A 25,615-nucleotide genomic window follows, 5' to 3' on the forward strand; every position below is an offset into this window, starting at 1 on the left:
GTGTAATGGTCCTGAAAAGGAATGGAAGAGGGAGAGGAAGAGGGAGGAGATCCAGGTAAGAGGGAGGAGGTATATATAAGAGGTATGGAAGAAGCGAATTCATACAAAGCCGGGTAAAGAGGACATCTTTTGGTGGAGGCACATATTAACAGGAGCAGTTTTCAGTCACCAAACAGGAGAAGATTCACATACTACAGCACTTCTACCTCCTTCACGCTTACTCTTTTGTCCATTCAAACCAGCTCCGCTCGGCGGGTTGATTGCAGCCATGGACGTGGCAATAGGGCTAAGGTCAAGGATGTGAATTGCGCATACTCAGAGTGTCACAATGCATGTAGTTGGACAAAGAATCTCTTAGTAATAGGTGTGCTTCGAAAACACGCGAGCTATTGCACCTTCAGGAAGTCCAACCAAAGGCGTAGTAAACAAGGAATGTGTAGACGACCCTTCTCTTCCCCGGAGTTTCGGGGGACTTCTAAGCGTCAGCCGGAAGTTCTGCCACCTTCCTAATAAGGAAACTAGCCAGTCTTGAGGGCTGAGACGCTCCTGCCTGCCTGTTTAGGCAGGTGGGAGGTCATAAGACGGAGATATATTCCCCTTTAGGGATAGTAATATGTAAGTATATGCAATGCCACGTACGGCGATTAATGAAGATGAAGACATATAAAGCGGGCTCTCCGCTTGTGGATTCTTCTCGTGTTGTTTGATCAGCCGCCTCAATATGTGTCTTTGTTCTTGTCATGTTCTGGTTTGCCCTGGGGCTGACTGCCGTGCAGTACAGGACCCGAATAGGGCCTACGTTCATGACATGTATACGGTGAAGGGTCGCGCAGTGTTGAGGTGTGCCGCACCTTTGGGCAAAGGATGTGGCAAAGCCTTCTATGTGGACGATTGGTTAAAGCAAAGAGTTCGAATCTTCCCGGAGTATGACTTGCCGTACACGGGGGAGGCCAGTCATTGTTGTGTCTCTGCCGAAAAATCAGTGAACCAACTGTCCCGGGCCTTTGAGAAGAAGTGCAATCTTAGCCCTGATGTGCTTGGTGAGACCAACAAGGCCAATGCGGGCAGACCGGCCAAGCCGAGTGGTACGATGGAGCGGTCTGATGCTGTTAGGGCACCAGAGGAACAAGTTCACATAAAGAGTATCGATGCAGGGTCGGGGATCACAAACAGAGAGAGTTATGGGGTGGTTGATATGGCATCCTTTCGATCCAAATGGTCCTGAATATTGTAAATAAGAGGGCGGAGGGTAGTGAGTTTCATGCGTTGATGTCTGGGATGTTTAGTTCGAGAGTGCGGAGAGATCTTGCGCGCAGGTAGTTGGTTCCTCAGATGGGTATGTTGGAATGAGCACTTCAATATATATTCCTAGGCCAACATTCCTTTTGTATTCTCAATCAATCAAGCACACAGACATATATATCTTCGTCATCATACTAGAGTCTTCACCTAGATTTTATCATTATCTATTATCTTTCATCACACTTCGTGTCTTCTTGGAGCCTCCATTGAAGGATTCCAGCCGAGCATATCAGCTCCACTGCTATCGTGGAGTCCCCGGATTTCACTAATGACTCTGCTCAGAGGGTCTTCATGTAGTTGTATGGTATGTGGTGGCGTGAGTATTGAGTCATATACCTAAGGAGTCTGCGTCCATCAGCATCATGTTATGGACTCACTCTGTAGAAGATATCATAACCCTGTAGTCAAAACACATATGTATATACACCTATCTCATTTTGCATATCAGTAGATATGAAGATCAAGAGCTTATCAGTAGCCCGGGGGACAGTTATGCCACCAAATCCCATTTTAAGACGGGGTGGTGTATTGGCAGCTGTATAACATGGGTATTTCAAGTTGACCAAGCCCCTACATCTTTCTCTGGCATAAACCTCGGCTGCCGTGTCTCATCACTTGTGAAGGTCGTTCGGAGAATTGTGACTTGGGCTACACGAGTGACAGACTCCTTCTCCTCCCGAAGGGCTTGGCTGTTCTCAAGACCATTGATGGCGAGAACAAGGGTGAATACAACGAGGACCTTCTTTCTACCGAACCTGGTATGTTGTTGCTGGAGACATTTCTCAGAATCATTCTGATGCGACTGGATCGACGATCATGGGGATGGGTTCACTTCTTCATATTACCTGACAACGTCTTTTTCGCCGACGAGCTATAATCCGGCTGAATCTCTTGCCGCTACCGGACTTGTACGTTCGAGAAGCACTTCTAAGTAAGACTCCAGAGTACATACTGACGGGCATAGAGGTGGTGGCACACTCTCATTGTGTCGGCCGTCGCCTCCATCATCCTGTCCATCGTCGTCGTTCTCAATTCGCGCGATGCGACGCGATATCATGTCGAGTTCACCGTCATAGCGCACTTGTCTGGAGGGCCCCGAGGAGCCAGGTTCTTCGTTTTCATCCGCGGTACCACGGCAGTGATCTTCTTCGCGACAAATCTCTACTATGACGGATGCTGATGGCTGTGCTGCTACGGTGCATCTTTGATAGGATAACTTTCCGAATCGTCTTCCGGCCAACGCGGGCATCACCAGGGCCAATCTATTGGCTTTCTTCATCTACTGGTTCGTCATAGTACGAACAAACCAGTATATAAAATAGCAAAGTAAGGGTTAAATATCATGACTGTCACCCAGAGTCTATAGATACAGAACACACGCAATAGCCACTCCCACCCAGAGCAACCCCCATACTCTAACAGAACCAGCCCCCGACTTATAATCCAAATTCATTGAATTATTCCCAAATCCTACCGTCGGCGTCCACGACGGCTCATCTCCCCCATTCAGCACGTCCGAGCGCGCCGCATCGCCACGCCCCAAAAACTCAACTGTCATCTTTCCAGCGAGCGCAGGCGTGTCATCCTCGCCAGGCTCTCCGCCCAACGTATTCATGACGGCTGACGTCCGAATCAAAAGGCCAGCCGAGTGCTGGTCAAATGTGAGCGTGAGGGCTGGATCGATGAGGCCTAGGAGATTGATATCATCCTCGTCGGCCCACGACGCCCCGGAGGAAACAGGGCTAAGACCCCACCATGCCTCGATCTGGCTGCAGGAGCTCATGTTCATGGAGAGCGAGGGGAGGGGGTTCTGCTCGAGATTTGAGCTGCCTGTTATTCTGAAGGGTGTGTCGCTGCCGCCCGAGACTGTTAGGTTGAACTTGGGCTCTGTGTCTGAGGGGTAGTAGTAACGGCTGGAGCAGGAAGTTAGCGAAAGGAAAGACCATTGGTTAGTTGGGAGCGTACGATGCTTCGATAGACTCAAACTTCCACGGACTATCCAGCGACGCCATGTTCTCGCTCGTATGCATGTAGTTGGTGAAGTACTTCGTGAAGTTCGAGTAAGACGTCACCAGGAGGATATCCACTGGGTTGGTGTTTTTCGGCCGCTCCTCCTCGCCATCTGTCTGAGTGATGGCGAGAATGGCCGGCCATGAGAAAGTGTAGGTTTTGTTCTCTAGTTGAGGGCAGAGTTTTGTATCCTCGTACTGGGATCTGTCGGTGCGGACCACCAGGTCGGAAACGGTGAATATGGCGCTGCCATTGTAATATCTGGAACACCCTTAGTGCTCTTCCTTTTTTTTAGGGGCGTAGAAAACGTACGAGCCCTTCCAAGGGTAATACCAGTAGTCCAGGTCTGTGATGTTGCGAGGACGGAAATTCGATGCCGGGTCGTAGTTCAAATCTTCCTCACCAAACACCCGAGGAACGAGGGCAAGTAGATACCAAAGTGCGAGTGCTGAACGCATTGCAGTCTATTATTTCGCTTTGGCGGATTTCATTGCAACAGCTGTGTGCGGGAGCTGGGTGTCTTTTTATGGGCGAATACGAGCCTTGGCCTGTAGACCACCATCAACTATCTCGAAGCTAGTCGCTTGGCCTTCGTATAGGTTCGCATCGTCCAATATTTTCAAGGCTGGAACGGGTGAGTTCTTGACGCTAAGTTGTGCGCTTGTACAATTTGTTCAGTGATTGATGCATTTAGATACAACACAACACATGCTTGAACCTAACGGCAATCTTCAATTCAGCAGAGAGTCATCCCCTTCCCCTAATCTCTTCAGTGTTCCCTCCAATCATCTAGGCAGTGGAATTCGTGCTGGGTGAACAGTCCCCGTCGCTAGCCTGGCCAAGCAGATTGGCCGTGTGGTCCTCGCAGGCGTTGGGCCAGCTCGCGGGCCCAGGAATGGTATAGTTCTGTGGCGGGGGCCAGTAGATATTGATAAGGAGACCCGGCTCCTTGCCCGTGTAGACGCCGGGGATCTTGACCAGAGGCGACGGGCTGCCCGAGCCCGACCCCGTAACCGTGAGCTGCGCACAGCCCATATAATGTTGGGCACCGCCGAACTCGCTCGCACCATGCAGGCCGATATGCTCGCCGCGCATGAGATAGTCGCCCGGGGGCAGCTGCTCAGGCAGCTGGAAGGTGAAGTTGTGAATGCCCGCGGAGTTGGGGAAGGTGGCCCAGTGCAGGCCATCGTCAGGACTGATATATGACGTGGTTAGGTCGTAGACCTTGAACCAGTCGCCGTCGCCCTTGTACTCGGCGGCGGTGGTGCCGTCGGGGGCTTTGCTCATGTAGACGGCCGCCGGGCCCGGGTGGCCGAGCTCGGAGTTGATGTCGAAGCCGACGATGTCGCCGGGGCTGACGGTGCGCGTCTTGGTTGCGGCCATGATGTCGGCGTCCAGGCCGCCCTGGTTGCAGACCATGTCCGTAGAGGTTGGGTCCGTGATGGGGCTGTTGGCGTTGGTCGTGCGGCGGACGAATTCGTACGGGCCGGTGACCTCGTCGTTCACGATCAAGGCCTCGAAGTTGTAATGGGCCAGCGCCGAGGGGAGGGCCGCCAGGGCCCAAAGGGCGAGTCGAGTGGGAGCCATCTTGAGGATGAATGAGGACTGGCTCTGAGGAATAGGGAGACGGGGCGAGGAGAGGTCTTATACTGTATGCAGTACTGGGTGCACTCCCTTCCCTATCTCTGTTCAGAACGGAGCCATGGTCCGTTTCTCGTCTCGTAGATGAAACGCCCGGCCTTCCTTGTGCAGAAGGCCGTTCTGCTCTTGACACGCCAAGCGCGGACATGGCGGAGCAAGTCTGATATGCTGCTATCAAAGGTTGCTTGGCATGAGCATGGTGAAACCTCGTCCGTCACGATCGTAGAGGTGAAGATCTGCATTCATATACGCGAGGCAAATTAACAGGTCCCTGGAACAAGCAGGGTCTCGTCCAATTTACCACCAATAGAAGACATCCTCCATGCGCCAGGTTCTTCGACAACAATACAGACGATATTGGGCCGTCTAGGATGTGGGTAAACGGCTAAAGTGGCGTCGGGAATGGCGCCGTGTCTGCCGAAACACAGTGGAGTTGTCTTACTTCTCTAGGGCCCTTGATGTCTTTACCGGAGCAGTTCCGATGCATTCTGCGTCTTGCCATCTATCTACGCAGAATGCCTTGGCTCCATCTGCCATGGCCCCTGAGGATCCATGCGTTTGACGTAGTGCAGGCTGCATATATCTTGTGATCTAAATAAACCGTCCCACAACGACACGGAGTGGTTTGATGTCCCAAATGAGCACGGTCCATAGCTACCGTATATTATCTCAAGGTGAGGGGTGTAAATACCGGAAAACCGAGACAGTGGTCAAGCAGATGTTGCTCCTCGATGGAAGCCCACAATATATGAATCAAAAGGATACATGTGCATTGGTCTCGAGATCACTGCATTCTGCTTTAGTGTATGCACCTGTCACTACGCCAACTGGGCTACTTATAACATGTCAGGCTACGGTACCCAAAAGGAGTTTGATTTTGTTAATGCAGCGCGGAAGGTCCCAACATAATACTTTCTAAAGAGTCTGAGAAAGGGTAGTAGGAAATGGCATTCCGATCCTATAGCTTCTAGTTTAAATGAAAAAAGAGCACCAACTGTCACCCCAACATAGAAAAGACGTTGCCTACATGTTGAGAGCCAGTACACTGAATCGACAACCCCACATGGACACTATGTGCTGACCCCTATACTCCATATTGCTGTGAAAGCAAGACCCGCTGGTATTTCCCGGTCTGGTTGCACGGAATGGCATCCAGAAAGACTACCTGCAAGCCGATTAACACCGTCCAGCCAGTCTGGAAAGACACGCACCTTCTTAGGGACTTTGAAGCCGACGGCATTATCTCGCACGTACTTCTTCACTTGCAGTGCTTTGAGTTCGCGTCCTTCGTGTAGAACGATTGCAACGCCTGCATCAGGCCTGATTAGCATGCAATATTTATCATATACTTCATATACTGCAGGGAACCTACCAATATCTTCCCCATACAGTTCGTCTGCTACGCGAAAGCAGGCCACGTCGCGAATCGATTCATGCTTGAGAAGGATATGCTCGACCTCAGTGGGATCGATCTTCTCGCCTCCCTTGTTGATAATCTCCTTGAGGCGGCCGACGATGCGCAAGTACCCATCGGGCTCTATCAGCCCCAGATCGCCCGTCCGGAAGAAGCCGTCCACAAAGGAATCCGCATTGGCAGCAGCATTGTCCAGGTACCCGCTCATCACATTCTCTCCCTTCACGCAAATCTCTCCGCTGACTCCAATACGATCCGTCAGCGAGCGTTTCCCTTCGCCGCTCGAATGCAGAATGCGAACAGTGATTTCCGGCGCCACGGGGTAGCACGAGGACCGGCGAGACTGATCGATCTTGTTGCAGAAGATGCCGGGCGCGGTCTCTGTCATCCCGTACCGTTCGAGCACCGGACGCCCCAGTTCGGCTTCCAGACGCTGCAGGGTGTCCTCGGCCAGAGAGCTGCCGCCAGACGAGACAAACCGCAACCGTCCCAGGTCCGACGGTCGTGGGAACGTGAGCAGCAGCCGATGCAGCGTCGGTACCCCGTGATACCAGGTCACCGCGTGCTCCCGAAGCTGTGACCAGAAGGCTCCGGAGACAGAGGACGGGATGACTGCCGCTCCACCAGAAAGGAGAGTCGATAGCAACAACATCCCGACGCCAGCGACGTGGAAAAGAGGTGTCACTATCGCACACCGGTCGGTTGGCGACAGGCCTTGGGCGCGCACGATAATCTGCACCGCGACCAGGAGATTGCGATGGGTCAGCATGACGCCTTTGGGCGTGCCGGTTGTCCCGCTGGTGAAGAGCATCAATGCATCGTCATCCGGAGACACTTGACATAGATGGACCGGTCGAGGATGAGGCATGCTTTCCGGTAGCTCGAGGCGAATACACCGGGCTTTGGCATCCCAAGAGCAACTCGCGACAGGTACACCCATGTCTGCGCCTGCCCAGGCCGCCGCGCTTTGCGGAGATGCCAGGAGCATCTTTGGCTTGATGCGTTCGAGGAGAGCCTGGGCCTCCTGGGGCTTGTATGCTGGGTTGATTGGGGCTACCGGAGCTCCCTGGGCGGCACCAGCGAAAAAACACACGACGAATTCGATCCCATTGGGGAGAGCCAAGGCTAGCCGGCTGTGAATGTCCAGGCCAAGTTGACCCAGCTCTTGCCGGAGGCGACAAACAGCATGGTGCAATTCTTTGTAGGAGATCTCCTGGGACTCTGAGGAATCAGTAGCCGGGATGATGACCGCAGGCGCCTCGGACTGCTGGTAAGCAGCGAGTGTTATGATGCCAGAGTCATGTTGGTCCGGGCTCTCCACGCTGACAGTCATTTTGATCGTTGTAACCCGTACCTGGAGGTCAATTGAAAGCGATCCGCTCAGCCGGGACAGAGGAAGATTGAAGATTATTGCTATTTGTCACTTTTACTTGATGGAGCACACTCGCCCCTAGCTTCGCCTTCCAAGGGGGATGGAAGGGATGCATATACTGTGTCAGGTTACCAAAGAACCAACAACACGGAACAAAAATTACATGTACCATTTGTTGACGATGTTGATCTATTCCCACTTGCTGTGCTGATCTTGGCATGTAATCTGATGTCGAATCGATAGTGGCGCTGGTGGCGCTGGGTAAGGATGCAGGAGGCTGCAGCACGCTGCACGCTGCACGTACTTATCAAGACAAGCATATCAGTGACCAGCAAGCCCATCCCCTGTTTGCAGACTTTTTGCGCTTGCTACAGCATGTCGGATGGAAAGACTATTGTGTCAGCCAGCTCCCCATGTTGGTAGCAGATCGAGGTAGGCTAGCATCTAGCGCATGTGCTGAAGGCTTTTGTTCAACCAGATGTCCACATTCACCATTCTTGTTCGAACAAGTAATTACTTAGAGGCCTCGCACAGCCGTAGGCGCATCAATTGCGATATCGCCCAAGACTTCGATAGGAGAGACGTACATCGTACATCACATCCCAGCGTAGCACACCGATGGCTGCACCCAGTGGGTAAGCTGGGAGGATCTACTGGAGCCTTGCGTACATGTCCACAGACGGCAGACTAGTCGGGAATATTGTGATGGTCTCGAAGGACGCCCTTGCAGGAAGATAATCAGGTGATGATCGGAGAGCTCTCTGAAAGCCTCCCTTTGCGGACAGAATACAAGCCTCCTCGTTGAACCCTTGAATCTATAACGACAAGATGTCTTCCGAGACTAAGGATCCAGAGGCAAGTCTGCAGCGACTAGATACAGCCCCCTCTCGTCCAGAAGAGCAGCCGGTGCACTCCGTGTTTACCAAGCACCAGAAATGGTACATCGTCTTCTGCGCCTCATGCGCCGGCTTCATCTCTTTTCTACCGGGCCAGGTCTACTTCCCGGCCTTAAACAGTCTAGCCCATGATCTGAAGGTCTCCAACAAGTTGATCAACCTGACTGTGACATGCTACTTGGTACGATAGCCTCGCTTTCTAGCTCGGATCGTGACTGACGATGACAAGATCTTTCAAGGGCTGTCGCCAATGTTTCTAGGGGATTTTGCGGACAGATTCGGTAGACGACCGGCCTATGCCGTGTGTTTTCTCCTATACATGGCAGCCAGCATCGGCCTTGCCCTACAGTCCAACTATGCGGCCCTCTTTGTGCTTCGGTGCTTGCAAAGCGCCGGCATTGGCCCTGCAATGGCACTTTCTGTAGGGGTGATATCAGACATCGCGACGGCCGCAGAGCGAGGCTCCTATATGGGCCTGATGACAGGCGGCACGGTGCTGGGTCCTTCTGTTGGCCCTATCATTGGCGGTCTCCTGACACAGTATCTAGGCTGGAGAGCAATTTTCTGGTTTCTCACTATCTTCGGCGGGACGTTTGTTATCCAAATGCTGCTCTTCTTCCCCGAGACTGCTCGCAAAATCGTTGGAAACGGTTCGATCTCTCCCCAGAGATGGAACCAGACCGTCCTCAGCTGGTATCAAACCACGAAAGGGAAGACACAATATACAAGCCAGACGTCGCGGGCGAGATCCAAGCTTGGCTTCCCCAATCCCAGCAAGACGCTTGTTATCATGTTCCAGAAAGAAGCTGGAATCATCATCTTCTCGAACGCGATCTTCTCACTTAGTTACTACGTTGCGTGCGCTTGTATCCCCGCCGCTTACCAGAAGCTATATGGTTTGAATAGTCTTCAGGTCGGGCTGTGCTATCTCCCACTGGGGTTCGGAGCCATGGTTGCCTGCATCGGGACGGGAAAGATGCTGGATTCCAACTATAGACGCCTTGCGAAGCGACTGAACCTGCCCGTCTCCAATGCTCACACCCGGAATTTCACTGGCTTTCCCATTGAGAAGGCCCGTTTGCTACCAGTCTTCCCTCTCATGGCAGTCGGGGGTCTGGCGGTCATTGCATTCGGATGGGTTCTGGATTTCCGCGTACATCTGGCGGTGCCAACAGTAATGTTGTTTCTTCTCGGAGCGACTACGACCGCCGCCAATAGCATATTCAGCACGCTGCTGGTTGATCTCAACCCGAGGGCTGCATCGGCGGCAGCAGCGTCGCGACACTTTGTCCGCTGTCTGCTGGGAGCCGGCGCCACTGCTGCGCTGGAGCCAATGGTGAGCAGCATGGGGTATGGATGGTGCTTTACCTTGGTTGCTTTGGTCACCTTGGCCCCTGTACCTTTTCTGTGGACTGCCATTCGGCTCGGTCCTCGATGGAGGGCGCAACGATCGAGCTGAACAAGGGCATATGTTGCATGAAGACTATCGCACTATATACTTCATGTTGTTCATTAAACCATCTATCTTGCATATGGCTACTCCATTGTGTATATTGATATTTCATGTAGGGGATATCTACTCCTCTTGGTCTGCAAATGATTTGAGATCTTCACATCTCCGCCACCGCATATTGGTGACTATACTCGTCTACAATCCACTGGCAGAACTCTTCCCACTCTTCGTTCCAGGCGCGAATGCGCTCGCCTTTGACTCCTTTCCCATGCTCTGCAAGATCGATGTCTCGCAGCCAGTCGGCGTCATTCTGGTCTTCAAAATTAGACCAGCGGAGACTATTCTGAGCCAGCGCTCCCTGTGCACGAGTTAGTCCTAATATATATCGCATGCCTCTTGTAGACGTACCAATCCAGCCAGTCCAAGATTGTCAAAAGCTTGGATGGTCTGGTAGAAGTCATAGCTAAGCCCGGCGGCGTCCTGACCCAGGATGGCTGGGTCATCGTTGCTAATGGCGGTCGGGACGCCATTCGCAATCATGGCCGGCAATGGATGGTGCAGGATGTCGGTTGCAAGACGAAGCACCTCGTTCGAGATCGGACAAACTTCGACCATGATGCCATTCTCGACCACCACATCAATCAGCTTCGGGTGTTTGTACAAGGAGAACCCGTGGCCGATGCGCCGCGTGTTGAACAGCACCGCGTCGAAGAGGTTCAGGTCTGTGGCATTGCCATCGCCTAAGGTCTCTCCGGCATGGAAGAAGAAAGGCACCGTGAGATTGCGTTGCTCGGTCTGCTCTTGGAACCAAATGAACTCGGGGGCGAGCTCGATCAATGAATGTCCCAGGTCCTCCTGCGCAACCACATCATATCCACTGAATAGCTCGGGGAACCTCTCTTTACGCTCTAGTGCAATGCTCATACCTGATGTCTCATGTCAGAAAAATTCACCTAAGGCGCTGGCAACTTACTGCTGGTCAAAGCTGCTCCCTGCTTCCCACGGTAATCAGACCAGATAATCCTCGCGCCCCAGAACTTCGACCCCTTCTCGCTGTCCTGAAACTTCGCCAGCTCTTCCTCCAGCACCTCCCACCAGACATCGAGATCCGGATCCGGGTCTTCGTCGCCATCGTGCACCAGTTTCCCAGAGGAGCCGCCAGCGCGGATTTCCACCCAGCGGATCCCATCTTCCGCAAGTCTCTCAAACAGCTTCTGGTAGAACGTGCGCACAACCGGCTCATACGTCTGCATAGTCCCCGCCGGATCAAAGTAACTCTGGAACTTTCTCCAGATCTCATCGACCCCCAGCTCGTGGCGGATCGAATCCTCCGGCGAGACGGTCATCTTCGACAAGACAAACCGGAAGAAGCCCTCCGCGCCACCGGGGAAGGAGATGGCCGCCTCCTGCACGGGGATCTTTGTGTCGGGCACATAGTCCGGGGAGCTAATGGAGGGCTGGTCCTGCGGCAGCGTCGTGTTGACATGCGAGAAGACAATCGTCGCGTTCTCCGCGCGCTCCTGAGTCGAGACGTCGTGCGACGCAGAGATCACCATGCCCTCGGTGTTCATGATGGTGCGCAGGATCGTCTCGTACGGCAGCATCGCCGACAGGTGCGCGTGCAGCAGCGCGCCCTTGGGCATGCGCTTCACGATCCGCCACAGCTGCGTCTGCGCAATGTACGGCCGCGCTTTGGGGAACACTTCGCCCGCGAACCGCTCCTCCTCCGGGTTCTCGGGCGTCCCTGGGTGGCGCCAGAAGTCGTCGATCTCCTCCTGCCGGATCATCTGCACGATGGCGTCGGCTTGCTGCGCTACCGGGGAGAGTCCCAGCCGGAAGTTGTGATCTGTCAAGTATTAGCTTGCTCCGCGTACGGTGGATTGTAAGGGTCGAACCCTGGCGCTGTCGCTTTTCCAGCGTGATCATGGCCTCGCGCGCGAGAAAGTGCCGCTGCACCTCGGAGCTGTTTGCCGGTGGCACATCCTGGGCCTCTGCTGTATGGACTGAGGCTACGAGCAGGGCGACAGGGCCGAGCAGCGAGAGGGAGAAACGCATGGCGGAAGTATATCACCCGCTGGGGCTGGCCGAAAAATAGTGATTGCTTCTCCATTGACTGGGAGACGATGGCCATCGTTATATATAGAGCATATGGAGTTCATAGGCTGTTTTGAAATGGCTTGAAATGGCTGGTTCGGGACACCGAGTGCCCTTACTTGCATTGTTCCTCACCCCTTGCAGGTTAGACATGCATCGTGGTATGAGAGCTCATCTGTGGACAATTAGTTCTACATTGCTGCGTTGGCGGTGTTACATTGCATCCTTTAAAAAATAAAAGGAATGCAAGGCGTTGAGATATGTGTGGAAATCGACTCCGAGGCTAGTTCGGCTGCAAGATGCTCGAATTGGCGACGATGCATTGGGGTCTAGTGAACGCCTCTACATTAATTGACCCTACAGGATCCATTCGCACCACAATCAGGAACCTACTGTTGGGTATCTTGTCTGGCGGATGCCCATATACACAACACGGACCACACTAGCAATGCATAAATCCCCGTGGTAAACCCGAGCAACCCGTGGGGAGTCGTACGAGAAGGACATTCCCGTCCCTTGAGACCACATCCGAAGAACTTGAAGGCAGGTCCAAGAATGAACACACAGCCTCATGTGCTCATGATGACCCTGAGGCCTACGGAGCAATATGGATTCTCAAAGGGACATTCCAATCTTTGGTCTGGCTGTACTTAACATTCGGAAATATAGACACCAGGCACACGCCTCTCGAGTGCGGTGCACGTCCGGTTATGCAAATAGGAATGCGCATGCGTGCTTGTTGAACGGAAGACTTGTGTAACCTTGTGGCACGAGCTGTATGGTCGTCTGTGCCTGGGTGGTTGGTCCGTGCCTGACGTTGTGTGCCTGACATTGTAAATGAGTCCGAGACAGTCCGTTTCAAAATATGCAACATCACCATACAGTTGCATCGCAAATCACAGACACTACATGGATGTCTCCAATTATCCTTGTTCCATTCTCCATCTCCGCCACTCCAACTGGCTGTCGCCCGTCCGCAGAATCAAGACAGATGTAGAACGTGTCCAAGGCCAAGTCTGATACCAGACATCGCCCGCCGAAGCCGGACAGATCTATCTCGATTCTCCAGACAAAGACAAACAGAAAGCCCAGCTGGGTGTGATGAAGTGGTTGTCGTAGTAACTGAACAAGGTCCAGCGAACTGGGTCCATGGAGTCGGCCAACTGGCTCGTTGATATATCGCAGCCGATACAGAGCTTATCCTTCCAAAGGAAGGATTTCAAGGCATGGTCCTCGCCTTGCGCTCCACCTTACAGCGCGAATAGTGGATCTATCTGCAGGGAGGGGGCATCAATAGTCTTTCAATTGGGTATCAGTGAACTTTTCGCTTGTATGTCCTGACGTTGGAACGCATGTTATTGGCACTATTACATTCTCTTCTCGCGGCGTATGTCCGTCTCCAAGCTCAGTGGCAGGTCTGATTTCGCACGAAAAGATCTGTCCGTATCGTACACTTCATAGCAAATTAGCTTCCTTATGCAAGCACGTCAAAAAGGGACAGCATTCAAGAGAAAATGCGCGCGCGTTTGATAGGGCTTCCCATCCGCAAAGACTGATTCGCGTTCGCCATGCCACTGAGCAACCGGTCCATGCCGTTGACGTCCAGTTCTCCGCGGCGCAGCATGATCTGGTCAGCCTCTGCATTGGGCGTCTCGCTCATAGACCGTCGCGAGACAGATGGCTCCTCATATTCAGTCAATCTCGGTGCCAGAATCAGGATTCGATGCTCAGCAGTAAGCAGAATATCAAAGTTCTGGCCATCCGCTTCGCGTGTACGGCGAGTCGCAGCCGGAAGATGCCCAATGCCTTTCAAATGCTCGCCCATCAAAGTTAGGTCCTGAATGGCAGAAACCCGGCAACGGTTAGATGCATCAAATGTCCCAGTCGATTTCACGGCGTTCCGCCACAGGGACAGAAGGCTAGGGATGACGGCACTCTGGTTACCGTGGCGAAGAAGAACCGATTCATCAGGCAGTGCGTCGCGGTAAGAATTGGTTTGGTACACTGAGATCCCTCCGCATAGGGATGGGCTCGTCACCTCTCCGGTCGCCCCCTTGAGCAGCGTGTCCTCCCGAATACGTTTGGTAGACGGTGTCAGAGGCGCAAACTTGGGCCGATGCTCCACTGGCGCGCTCTCCGATCGATTGCCTCCGGAGAGCGGGCTCAAGATCCGTCCACTGACGGAGAAAGCAGTTAACGAGCCGCCGGTCACGCCTTGCACGCTCGATTGGCGTTCGAGGGGTCCCTTGGTAGTCCCTGGGCCGGCTCCCTCCACATCCCAAACACCCCATTCACCATCCGCCATGAGGACCATGACCGCCTGTCCGCCAAGGACCCACTCCGCTTGGATGATCGACTTTCGTCGAGGCAGCCCCGTAGGCGACTGTTCAAATCCGGGATAAAGGCTGATCAGCCATTTCCCTTCCGTCCCAGATGTTTCAAACCCACTTTGGGGGCCCGACGATCTACGCAAGGCGCGGGACGGCTTCTTTGAGAAACAGGAGTAGATCTTGACGCATCCATCGTGAAACGCGACGAGGAGGGTAGAATGACGCGGGGACGGGAAGGGGGACGGGTTGAAGGCGATGTTTTTGGCTGGAGAAGGCAGATAGCGCCGCTTTGTTTCGATATCCTCGTAGTACAAGCGGTAAACTGTATGACCGTCCTCCAATTCTTCGGTGATAGGGATGCGATGCAGGAGAAGAAGTCCCGCAGACTCGGCAGAGTGCGTCGCCACAAGAAGATCCCACCGCCCCGGGCCATTTGAGCGGGAAGTGCTCCGCGTCATATCTTGGTCCTCCTGGGGCTCGTTCTCCTGATACGTGAATGTGATGCTCACTCCCCGCGGAATTTCTTGATGGGACACTCCCCCACTGATCGAAAGTGTCTGGATCGAATTGGCTTCTTGCGTGGAATGAGGGGGAGCCAAGGGAAGAGTCACAATGCGAGTCGAGTAGTCTGCGCACACTGCGGAAATCACCATGACATCCTTCAGCGCAGGAGGAAAAGGGTCGAGAGACGATCGAGCCGTCTCGGGGAGAACACGAGGGACTGCGAGCTCCAGAACCCGACTTCCAAGGGGGATGTCAATCTGGCGCAAGACATGTTCAAATGGATATGCGGGATCGACTTCTGTTTCATCGTCTTCAAATTGGTAGGCAGGTTGTTCTTCTTTCGGGGGTTCGGGGGCGCTCTCCTCGTCCGAATCGATGATCATGATTGCGTCGTCTCCATTCTGCTGGCTGGGCTTGTGTTTTTGTGGCGTGGTGTCATCCTGCGGACGAGAAGTCGGTGCTGCGAACTCGCGACCTCCTCTCCAAATCACCCTCAATCCGCTTTCGTAGCCATAGACAATGATGGAGGAGCCGTTGGGGGCGAGGATAGGATAACCTTTCGCGGTGTAAACACGGTGAGGAAGTTGGTAGCTGGACGAACGTCACCATCAGCGCCTGTAAGTGCTAGGAACGCATCAAGATATCAAGAAGGACTACCTTAGCTGCAGACCATCATCCCTCGGCCTCACCAAGGGCCTGGAAGGAAACGATGGCATTGTCCTTGTCTGCGGGTCCAGCGAAAAGACCTGGTCGCGCCGTGAAAAAAAACAAGTCGAAGGGGATTAAAGAGATCAGCTCAATGGTCAAGCCGTCAACAGCGACTGAGAACGCTCAATCCTCGTGCTGCGACAAAGACGACGAGGCGAGAGACAAGAAAAGGTGAAGGGGGATGGATGAGAGATGAGGTTGAGTGGAAGAGGAATTCCGCCGCCGCCGAACCCCAAAAGAAGCTCCTCCCGCCGCGTCGGCGCGTCCATCGATCAACACTTACTACAACCGCCCCTCGCCACATACAGTTCATACAACTCGCCATATTCTACGCCACTCCTCCATCCCATGGCGTGAATCGGCAATGATCATACAACTCCCTCCTGGCGTCAACGGCCAGAGACTTCCCCGCTGCGTCTAACGAGCCACCCCGATAAACAATGGCTACAATCCGGTCTCTCGGACTCCACGAACCCGCAGCCCTTCACTTCCTCGTCGCAGAGGAACTCTTACCCCCGGAGCCTTCGGAAGATCTGTACGAGTGGACGACTACGGTGGAAGAAGGTTCAAATGGCCCCGTCGAAGATGAGATTGTGTGGACAAAGAGTTGCGTGGTCTGGTCCCGCGCTGGAGTTGTGAAGCGAGTGTTTCGGCTGGATCTCGAACAGGAGGAAATTCGGCATGCCTTGTTGACAGACTTCTCTGTTGGTAAGATCAAACGATCAGACAGCAGTCTGCAAGGTGCAGGGAATGGTCGATTCCAAACGAACAATGATCCGAATCGGAGTCGCCATCAGACAGTGCAAGCAGAGGCTAAACTCGCAGTCTCCGGGATAAACCTGAGTGCACGAAGCCGAGATACAGGAAGCGACGCTCCTTTGGACTCGAAGGATAGCGAGTCCCGCGCGCTGGTCGTGGTCCTCAAATCGCAGGTGCATATTTTCTTCCTAGCGGGCAACAGCCACGTCGTACCTCTACCATTCGAGGTCGAGTCAGTCTTTGCGACACCCCGGGGATTATTGTTCCAGAGAAAGACACAGGAAGAGACCTTACTGGATAGCAGTCAGTATCCAATGGCACCGCCCAATTCGTTCATGGATTTCCGCGCCTCTCAGTCATTGGAAATCCCCTCTAGCGGCAAAGGAAAACGACCATCGTTGACTATCTCCCCCGCTCAAAATAACGGATCGAAACCAAATAAACAAGCCGATCTCCCCCGCGTCTTCTCGCTCATGGATCCTCATTCGGAGATGGGACTGGTGGTTACCAACCAGAGCTCTCGATGGTTGCAGACTAGTGTCACCAGCAGGCCCTCTGGGTTGGATGTCCTGGATCCAGCGGATGAGATAGTATATGTTTCCGCACGGGATGAACTGTTGCCATCGGCTTCAAGTCTCTCCAAAGTTCCTCTGATCCTCGTGGTCACCGCCAACGCCAACACGGGCCTGTATACCATATGGACTGCACGATATAGGGAAGATGAAACTGGCCCCTCCTCGAAAAAGCGACGCCGTGAGACTGGTGGGATCAGGTCCAAGCGACGAAGCTCCCATTTCGGGATGGCGACAGGCGCGACAACTCCAGGTGCTCGGCCGTCCGCTGCACGAGAAAGCTTTGGGCCTCGTGCGGAAAACTGGAGTAACTCCCTTATGTCTCATTCGCAATACTCCACCGAGGGAAAGCCGGATGAAGATGACTTTGCCTCAAAGTTAAGCCAGGACTTCGATATCGGGGCTCCACTCAAATCTTCTCGACGCGTGAGTTCTCTGCTTGCGCGAGCGGATCTCGCCACCGGTCAGGATAGAATCACCTTTTCAGATCTGGCGACTGGCAGTCAGTCAAATTCTATTCCTCACGGAAGTCTGCGGCAATCAATAGGTGCTGGTAGCACGCGCGGTAGCTTTGGTTTCAATCCTCGAGGTTCCCTGCCTCCTGGAACTGGTTCCGTCTACAGTACTACGAGCAGCTTTGTGGATGCCCCGGTCGATAGACTTCTCGAGGAGCTGAATAATGAAAGTTTATTCGAGGGCTTTGAACATATGGACCTCAAGGAATCAGGGTCTGGGCTTCCGGAGGAAGTATTGCTGTCCAAGGTCGAGAGCTTTCCTTCGAGATTCTCTGGGACATTCCAAACCCCTGTGAAGCCTTCAAGGGCTTCGCGAAGAGTCAAAATCGTTACCTTGTGCCCTCCTGCGTGTGGAAGCGCCCAAAACGGCAACTCAGCTCCCCTGGCTGTCTGTGTTGTCGACCAGGATGCGAAGTCGATGACTGTGGTGAACCTGCGCGCAGACAAGGTTACGCTCCCCAAGAAAGATGCCGTGTTCTCGAAGAAGTCTAAAAAGAACTCGTCCTCTGATGAGCGCTCTTTGTTGGTTCAGGCCACCGGTATACAGCATTTTCCTGGCATCTGGGATGCCTGTAAAGTGGTGGATGGGGATATCTCCCGGATTATGACATTGACCACCGCCGACAATGGCCAACATGAATTACATCTGCAGACCCCGTGGACCGATCCAATTCTCATAGACATCCCCAAAAAGCTCATGCTCTATGAGAAGTACGGGGTGTCATCTGCTTCATCCGTCAACCGTCCAAGAGAGAGCGGCGTGAACCGAATCATGACTGATTCATCTATTGTCATTGCCGGTCTAGACCATCCAACTGTTCGAGGCAGAGTTGACGTTGTCGACTCGACCAACAGAAGGCACAGGCTTCAGATACAGATGGAACCCAGCAACGAGCTTGTGAAGAAGGTACTGAAGGTCTGCCGTTTTGTTCTGCCAGATTCAGAGAAAGCCGGCGACGGTATCTTGACAGCTTGGTGGGATACGGTGAAATGGCTTCGTGGAAGAGAATTAAATGCAATTGACGACCTTGAATGGACAGCAATGGTCATTATACTGTTCTCGATGGCAATACCCTTTATTGAGAGTGACCAAGCCCAAACACCTGCCAAACAGACACGGAGAAAGAAAGGCTTATTGAGATCCAGCAGCGGGAGCCACGTGGACCTCGAAAGCTGGGAAGCGATGCTAGATCAAGAGTCTGGCGCCGCCGGAGTTGTGCCTTCTTGGATGGCAAATACTTCGTGGGGATGGGTTGTGGAACAAGATGCTGAAGAATTTACCGGCTCGAACACCCGGAAGAAGTCATCAGCAGCAGACGATTCCGGCGCAAGACGATCTACGTACCGCAAGAACCACTATTTATCTCGCTGTGCTGCATTGACTAGAGAACTCCTGCAGGCTCCCGAGGGCAGTTCGATGATAGGGCCAAAGGGGCATCTGCCCACGGCGCCGTCCTACAGCCAAAGTCTGCGTCGTACCGCTCTATGCACAATTCTGGTTGGGCTGCATCTTTTACGTGAAGAGCAGAAGCTCTCTATTTGTGAAAATGAACAGTCACACAGGTCTTTAGGCCTTCTAGCTCCTGTGTTAGCCCAGCTTGGTGGTTGGCTCGGCTGGGAATCTTGGTCATGGACTGAAGGCGCCTACTACAGCATGGAGTTTGCCAGCATCGATCGTTGGCAGTTTGAAGATACCCGGATCTCCATGCTAGACCATCCTCATGAACCCTTTGCCCCTCCCTCGATATTCTCCTACCTGGAGACGGCATGGTCCCAGCCGTCATCTCCGTTTTTCAACATCCTCAATCTGATCACTGGTTCGGACCGTACTCCTCGAAAGGGACGACTTTGGCAGGAATCCTTCGGTCTAACGCCGCGAACATTGGCATTGGATGGTTTCCTCTCGGAAGTACACAACGCTTCGACATCTCTTGACCGAGTAAAACTTCTTCACCGCTGGGGTTTCAGTCGAAGCATCATAGAAACCTTCCCTGAGGGAGTTAGCGCACCATTATACGAGCTTGTCATGCAGTCCCAGATGCATGCGTCGACATCATGGAGTTCGACTCTTCTAGAGCTCATCGACCGCGAAGACTTGAGCGTGTCAATGCACACTACAACTATATCACCACCGCCCGCGCCATTGCAACTGGCAGCGTCGCATGATGCAATGCGGGACTTCCATCACATTGGCGCCTCCGCGCTAGACATTGACGCCATTAACTCCTTCGAAGCTTCTGCTGAGGCTGATCGATTCTCTGTAACCAGACTTATTTTCCGAGAAGACAAGCGCTTCATCGAAGCTGCTAGGCTACTGAATCAGTCCAAGCCTCCTGCAGCAGAGTGTGTCCCGGAGCCAGAATGGAGTGACTCGGACTTGCTCGAAGCACAGAAAGAAGTGGTACAGCTCGTGACGTTGCGGACATTGTCTATCCCGACCGGACGTGCTATGCTCTCGTTTAGCGGCCGACTACCCCTGCTGACGGAGAAACTCCCGATTCCGTCCTTCTCCTTGCAGTGTGTCATGAAACCATCCAATGTCACTATCAGTGCCGATCGAGCGTCCTTCAGCGAGGAGAAAGTGTGCTGGGCATTTTTCCACAATGGCGTTTCCACGGGTCTCGCGATATCGAAGAACTCGAAGGGCATTGACACTTCGTGGATTCTTTTCAACAAACCGCAAGAACTAACCAACCGTCATGCGGGCTTTTTGTTGGCGTTGGGTCTCAATGGACACCTCAAGTCGCTCGCAAAGTGGGTTGCTTTCAAATACCTGACGCCCAAACATACAATGACGTCTATCGGACTGCTGCTCGGGTTGTCTGCCTCTTATCTGGGTACGATGGACACACTGATCACCCGACTGCTATCCGTCCACGTAACGAGAATGCTCCCGCTTGGTGCAGCTGAACTGAACCTATCCCCTCTGACCCAAACAGCCGGTATTATGGGAATAGGGCTGCTGTATTGCGGCTCGCAGCACCGCCGAATGAGCGAAGTGATGCTGTCGGAGATCGAGAATGTGGAACAAGAGGAAAGTTCGGCATCGCATGAAAGCCTACGGGATGAAGGCTACCGACTGGCAGCTGGTCTGTCCCTTGGGTTTATCAACCTCGCAAAGGGCAAGGACCTGAAAGGCATGCGGGACATGCATATCGTGGAACGATTGCTGGCCGTGGCTGTCGGCACCAAGAACGTTGATCTAGCCCATGTTCTGGACCGCGCCACAGCCGGGGCGACGATTGCTCTAGCAATCATCTTTATGAAGACCAATGATGAGATACTGGCGCAGAAGATCGATATCCCCGACACGACTGTGCGCTTCGACTACGTCAGGCCTGACCTTTTCCTCCTCCGTACGCTCGCCAGACATGTCATTATGTGGGATAGCATTCGTCCCAACGACAAATGGTTTATCCGCAGTCTCCCCAAGATCTACCGTCGCCGGTACCGCTTGACCGGAGTTCGCCGACTGAGAAGCGAGGACATGCCTTTCTTCAACATCATCGCAGGTCTCTGCTTTTCCCTAGGACTGCGCTATGCGGGCTCTGCAGAGCCTACCGTTCGTGACCTACTGTTATCCTATTTGGACCAGTTCATCCGCATCTGCCGGCTCCCCGCGGTCAATTATGACGGAAAGCTTGCGCGCAACTCGGTACGACACTGCCAGGACATTGTTGCCCTGTCCGCCGCAACAGTCATGGCTGGAACCGGAGATCTAGCACTGTTTAGACGACTGCGCTCCCTTCATGGACGAGTGGATGCCGAGACACCATATGGCAGTCACATGGCAGCCCACATGGCCATCGGCTTGCTCTTCCTCGGGGGAGGAAGTTACACGCTGGGCACATCGGATCTGGCCATTGCCTCCCTCATCTGCTCTCTGTACCCGATCTTCCCGACGACCGTACTGGACAACAAATGCCACTTGCAAGCATTCCGCCATTTGTGGGTGCTCGCCGCCGAGCCTCGCTGTCTGGTCCCGCGAGACATCGACACGCGCCGGCCCGTCTCCATCCCAATCACAGTGAACAGCACGGACGGTGAAGCGCGCACCATCACGGCACCCTGCCTCCTGCCCGACCTGACCAACGTTACCAAGCTGGAGGTCCGCAGCCCCGACTACTGGCCCCTCATTCTCGACTTCGCCCGTGATCCCGCGCTCCGCGACAAATTCCACCACGGCGACCAGTCCGTCTACCTCCGCCGGAAGGCCACCTACAACCCGGCCGGCTCCTCCGTCTTCGCGTCGACGCTCTCTGGTCTCAGCGACGCGCAAGACGTCCTTCCCTCGTCGACCACCACCTCGACCCACGGCAAGGGCCTGCCGCCCGCCGCATGGCCCAGCCTCGCCACCCTCCTCTCCGGCACCGCCTCCAGCCGGCGCCCCGCGACGCCCTCCCAGAGCATGTGGGACTGGATCTTCAATCTTGCGTCCCTGCAGGAACTCGACGTCCACGAGAAGGCGCTCGTGCTGCCCGCGACCCTCCCCGGGCGCGCCGCGCGCGCGCACAACCCCAGCGCCGTGTCCTACGCGCCGTGGCTGCGCCAGTCCGCCGTCGACAGCAAGCTGGTCATCGAGCGTACGGTGCAGAACGTGATCGCAGCGGCGCGCAGCCGTGGCTCCGACGACGCCGACGAGGTCCGCGATCGGCTCTGGCAGTTGCGGCTGCTGTTTAGCTGGTTGGACAGTCAGGTCGAGCAGCCCGGGTGGACGGCGGAAGACGAGGTGCACGACGAACCGCACGTGGGAACGACGCCGGACGGACTGTGGTTGCGTCGGGACTTTGTGGAGGAGTCGCGGTGGAAGGTTTGGGGTGTGCAGACGGGGGATTATGCCTGAAAGATTTTGTTGTCGGGATGAGTGATGGTTTTTGTTTGCTCAGCGTTTGTTCCTATGGTGTAAGCATGGCTTCGGTGCATGGTTGACTACGGGCATGGTTATCTGGAGTATTCATTTCGTTCGATTGATATGTCGTAAGTATGATATGCAATGATACAAGCGTCAAGCTGGATGGTATATACATGATGTAGACTACTGGGCCCGCTTAGTCCCTTCCTTCAATATGCCCCGATCTCCCCCACCGCCCGTCTGCCACAGCCAGACGCCCTCTACAGCCCAGGCCGCAGCACTTGCGTGTTTTCCGACGGCGCCTTTTAGCGAGGACGACTCCGCCTGCAGCTGTTTCTGCTGCGAGGCGCGGGACCGGCTCCCCGCTCCGGACGCCTGATCCCCATCGGCTTCGGCCAACATGCCGGCCACGACATTCTCATGCTCAATGACGGACCACAGCCCCTCGACGAGGGTGCTGCCGCGCTCGCCGAACTGCCCCTTCCCCAGGCGGAAGAGGATGCGGCCGAGGACCTGCCAGGCGATGCAGCGCTGGGCAGGGAACGAGGAGCGGCTGAGGATGGCCAGCTCAGGGATGGTGTAGCCGGCGGCGTGGGGGTCTTTGCCATGGTGGTGCAGGCCGAGGGAGGTCGGGAGGGCGAGCGAGGTGCTTGGGGAGAGGAGCGTGCCGAGGAGGGAGAAGCGCAGGTTTGCTGGGTGGACGGCTTCGGCAGTGCTGGCCGGGTGGTAGGCGGATGTGGCGTCTGGGGCATCGGGGTCGGAGGGCGGAGGTTGCAGCCAGGAGAGGGTGGAGGGGTCGTGCGAGATGTTGGGGAAGTAGTGGGTTTGGAGGTCGGAGAGGAAGGATGGCGAGGACGGGTCGAGGTTTGGCATGGGGTTGTTTGCGGACGGGGGCGTCGGGAAGTGTAGACCGGCTGGGAGGGGCTCCCCGGCTGGGTGGAGGTCTGAGGGGATTTCGGATGGAGGGAGGTCGTCGCGGGTGGATGAGTCGGCGGTGGTGGTGGTAGTGCTTTCTAGTTGCTTTTCGGCAGGTAGTGTTGGTGCGGGTGGTGACGGTGGTGAGGGTTCCGGGCGAGAGGATGCAGCCGACTGTGACGGAGGATGATCGTGTTCATCATCATCGATGCGAGCCCGTCGAAGAAAGCGCTCCAGCAAGGAGGAATCCATGGTGGCCATCAACTCCTCCCGTTCCTGTTGGATCTGCGTAACGGACATGGACGCCAGATGTCGCCGGTTTTCCTCCGCAATGGCAGCCTTTTCGGCGTCCAGACCGGACGCGGGCTTAGATGCAGTATCCGGCAATGCAGAAGAAGCATCTCGTCGTTGTTTAAAAGCGGAGGGTTTGTTGCGACGACGGTGAGCTGGAAAGCCGGTGGAAGGCGGTTTGGGCGGCGCGGGGACAGTGGTGGGGGATCGTTCCTGGATCTCCCCAATCATGCCGGGGATGGCGAGAGAAGAGGACTCGGTGGAGGCATGTTCTGGGAGCTCGTCGTCGGAGCCGAGATCCAGGACGAAACGCTCGCCGCGAAAGGCCATGACAGCAGACAGAGCAGAGAGATGGAGGAAGAGGAGAGGGAAGATGTTGAGGCGAAGAAGAAAAGAAGTTGTACAGAGGCCGAAAGAGGCATGGCGGGGGTGAGTCAGCATGCGGCTCAAAAGCTAAAGAGATGGCGCTAGTCCGAATGGGGGCCTAGTGAGTCATGTGATAAAGCTGCCCGATTGGGAACAGCGAGCGATCATCTGATTCGCGTTTACTTTGTATCATTTCATTACTTTCAGAAGAGTCTAGAGAAGTAGAAGAGTATACAGAGTAGAATAGAACATAGAATCTATCAGGATATCATTCAATCCCTTCGACACAATACCATATACTCTCCTAACTTTGTCTGGAATCATAGCTAGTTAGTTAGTTACAGCATTGACTTATATCATCATCCGCCGAGACCATCTCGAAGTATTCCGGTCCATTCCCTCCTACATACACTACTACTCTTCCTCACTTCTCCCAATATCGGATCCTTCTCCTCTCCTCTCCTCTTCCTCTTCCTCTCCCTTTCCATCTTCTCTCTTCTCTCCCTTCTTCTCCCTCTCCTTCTATCCCTCTCTCTCTTTCTATCTCTCTCTCTCTCTCTCTCTCTCTCTTTTGCTCCCCTCCACCATCTCCTCCCGGACTCTACCTCAATCCCTTCTCCCCGTTTAACCCCCCCTTTTCCCGTCGTTGTTTCGTGTCATCTGGTTTGTGTTCTTCTTCTTACCCCCCGTATCAACCTCATTCTCTCGTCACCCTCTTCCCATCCTTCCATCTCGTTTCTCCCCTTCATTCTCTTCAATCTATCTTCCTTTCTTCCATTTCGTGATCCTCCTCATCTAATCAATCCGAAATTCCTGCAAAAAGAATCAAAAACGAAGGGAAAAAGTCCTCCACAACGCCCTCCGCCGACGCTCTCCTACGCCCTCCAACCTCGATGTCCCTCTTCTAATTCCTCTTCCATCATGTCCCCCGAGCCGTCCGTCTGGCCGGCTCAGGACAATCACCAGTCGCGCGACCCTCAACCCCGTGAATCTCGCCCCCGTCGGTCGCGTCGCAAGAAGGACGACGACGACCCAGATCGCAAAGAGAAGGAGACACCCACCAAATCCAAAGACAAGGAAAAGGAGAACAAGGAGAACCTGAAGGAGAAGAACCCGGGCGACAAAGAAGCCGATCAGAAAGAGTCCAAACGAGGCAATCGTCGTCAGCGAGATAAATCGTCCTCCACCTCTACCAATCCCTCCAATTCCTCTCACACACGCAAGAAACCAAAGTTGGAAGCCTCGTCCGACCAGAATATCCCGTCGACTGCGACTTCGGAGGTCGCTCCCACCACCGTCTCCTCCGCCGTGCCTTCCACGCATCCCACCGCGCCTCCGGCTCCTGCAGCTCCTGCGCCGTCGACGCCCCGCTGCAAGTCCTCCCGCATCCGACGCTTTTCCTCGTCCGTCTCACCTGTACCCGTCGGGATCCATGCCACCCTCGTCACATCCCACGCCGCCGCCGCCGCCGCCCCCGGTCTCCCATCCCCCGGCGTCCCCATACTCGGCCATGCCGCCCGTCGGTCCTCCCCGACCGCAATCGCAACCTCCCGCGCCGCCTCCACCCCGGACGAGTGGTCAAACTTCGATCCCATTCGGTCCGCCTTCGGGACAGCATCCC

The 25,615-nt window shown here is 54.5% G+C and overlaps 9 protein-coding genes across 9 annotated transcripts; 3 read left to right on the forward strand and 6 right to left on the reverse strand.

The window, feature by feature from the left end:
* Positions 1–328: 328 nt before the first annotated feature.
* ATEG_08940 (uncharacterized protein) lies at positions 329–1,225 on the forward strand (the record flags this gene model as incomplete). The annotated part of the gene is made up of 3 exons (XM_001217525.1): positions 329–334; positions 567–615; positions 777–1,225. The coding sequence occupies 3 exons, from the start codon at positions 329–331 to the stop codon at positions 1,223–1,225; spliced, it is 504 nt and encodes a 167-aa protein (XP_001217526.1).
* Positions 1,226–2,662: 1,437 nt separating this feature from the next.
* ATEG_08941 (uncharacterized protein) lies at positions 2,663–3,314 on the reverse strand (the record flags this gene model as incomplete). Its single annotated transcript, XM_001217526.1, has 2 exons — positions 2,663–3,215; positions 3,268–3,314. 2 exons carry the CDS (start codon positions 3,312–3,314, stop codon positions 2,663–2,665), a joined length of 600 nt encoding a protein of 199 aa, XP_001217527.1.
* A 787-nt stretch (positions 3,315–4,101) lies between these two features.
* On the reverse strand, positions 4,102–4,899 carry ATEG_08942 (lytic polysaccharide monooxygenase auxiliary activity family 9 protein; the record flags this gene model as incomplete). The annotated part of the gene is made up of 1 exon (XM_001217527.1): positions 4,102–4,899. One exon carries the CDS (start codon positions 4,897–4,899, stop codon positions 4,102–4,104), a length of 798 nt encoding a protein of 265 aa, XP_001217528.1.
* A 1,138-nt stretch (positions 4,900–6,037) lies between these two features.
* Positions 6,038–7,700, reverse strand: ATEG_08943 (uncharacterized protein; the record flags this gene model as incomplete). Its single annotated transcript, XM_001217528.1, has 3 exons — positions 6,038–6,118; positions 6,165–6,262; positions 6,326–7,700. 3 exons carry the CDS (start codon positions 7,698–7,700, stop codon positions 6,038–6,040), a joined length of 1,554 nt encoding a protein of 517 aa, XP_001217529.1.
* Positions 7,701–8,567: 867 nt separating this feature from the next.
* Positions 8,568–10,094, forward strand: ATEG_08944 (uncharacterized protein; the record flags this gene model as incomplete). The annotated part of the gene is made up of 2 exons (XM_001217529.1): positions 8,568–8,774; positions 8,826–10,094. 2 exons carry the CDS (start codon positions 8,568–8,570, stop codon positions 10,092–10,094), a joined length of 1,476 nt encoding a protein of 491 aa, XP_001217530.1.
* A 151-nt stretch (positions 10,095–10,245) lies between these two features.
* ATEG_08945 (adenosine deaminase family protein) lies at positions 10,246–12,143 on the reverse strand (the record flags this gene model as incomplete). Its single annotated transcript, XM_001217530.1, has 4 exons — positions 10,246–10,446; positions 10,497–11,014; positions 11,062–11,934; positions 11,984–12,143. 4 exons carry the CDS (start codon positions 12,141–12,143, stop codon positions 10,246–10,248), a joined length of 1,752 nt encoding a protein of 583 aa, XP_001217531.1.
* A 1,543-nt stretch (positions 12,144–13,686) lies between these two features.
* Positions 13,687–15,399, reverse strand: ATEG_08946 (uncharacterized protein; the record flags this gene model as incomplete). Its single annotated transcript, XM_001217531.1, has 1 exon — positions 13,687–15,399. The coding sequence occupies one exon, from the start codon at positions 15,397–15,399 to the stop codon at positions 13,687–13,689; it is 1,713 nt and encodes a 570-aa protein (XP_001217532.1).
* A 765-nt stretch (positions 15,400–16,164) lies between these two features.
* ATEG_08947 (anaphase promoting complex subunit 1) lies at positions 16,165–23,527 on the forward strand (the record flags this gene model as incomplete). Its single annotated transcript, XM_001217532.1, has 4 exons — positions 16,165–22,387; positions 22,574–22,587; positions 22,753–23,068; positions 23,454–23,527. 4 exons carry the CDS (start codon positions 16,165–16,167, stop codon positions 23,525–23,527), a joined length of 6,627 nt encoding a protein of 2,208 aa, XP_001217533.1.
* Positions 23,528–25,205: 1,678 nt separating this feature from the next.
* On the reverse strand, positions 25,206–25,589 carry ATEG_08948 (uncharacterized protein; the record flags this gene model as incomplete). The annotated part of the gene is made up of 1 exon (XM_001217533.1): positions 25,206–25,589. The coding sequence occupies one exon, from the start codon at positions 25,587–25,589 to the stop codon at positions 25,206–25,208; it is 384 nt and encodes a 127-aa protein (XP_001217534.1).
* Between the last annotated feature and the right edge of the window lie 26 nt (positions 25,590–25,615).

This window comes from Aspergillus terreus, genomic scaffold (genome assembly GCF_000149615.1).
Source record: "Aspergillus terreus NIH2624 scaffold_13 genomic scaffold, whole genome shotgun sequence".
Classification (NCBI taxonomy): Eukaryota; Fungi; Ascomycota; class Eurotiomycetes; order Eurotiales; family Aspergillaceae; genus Aspergillus; species Aspergillus terreus.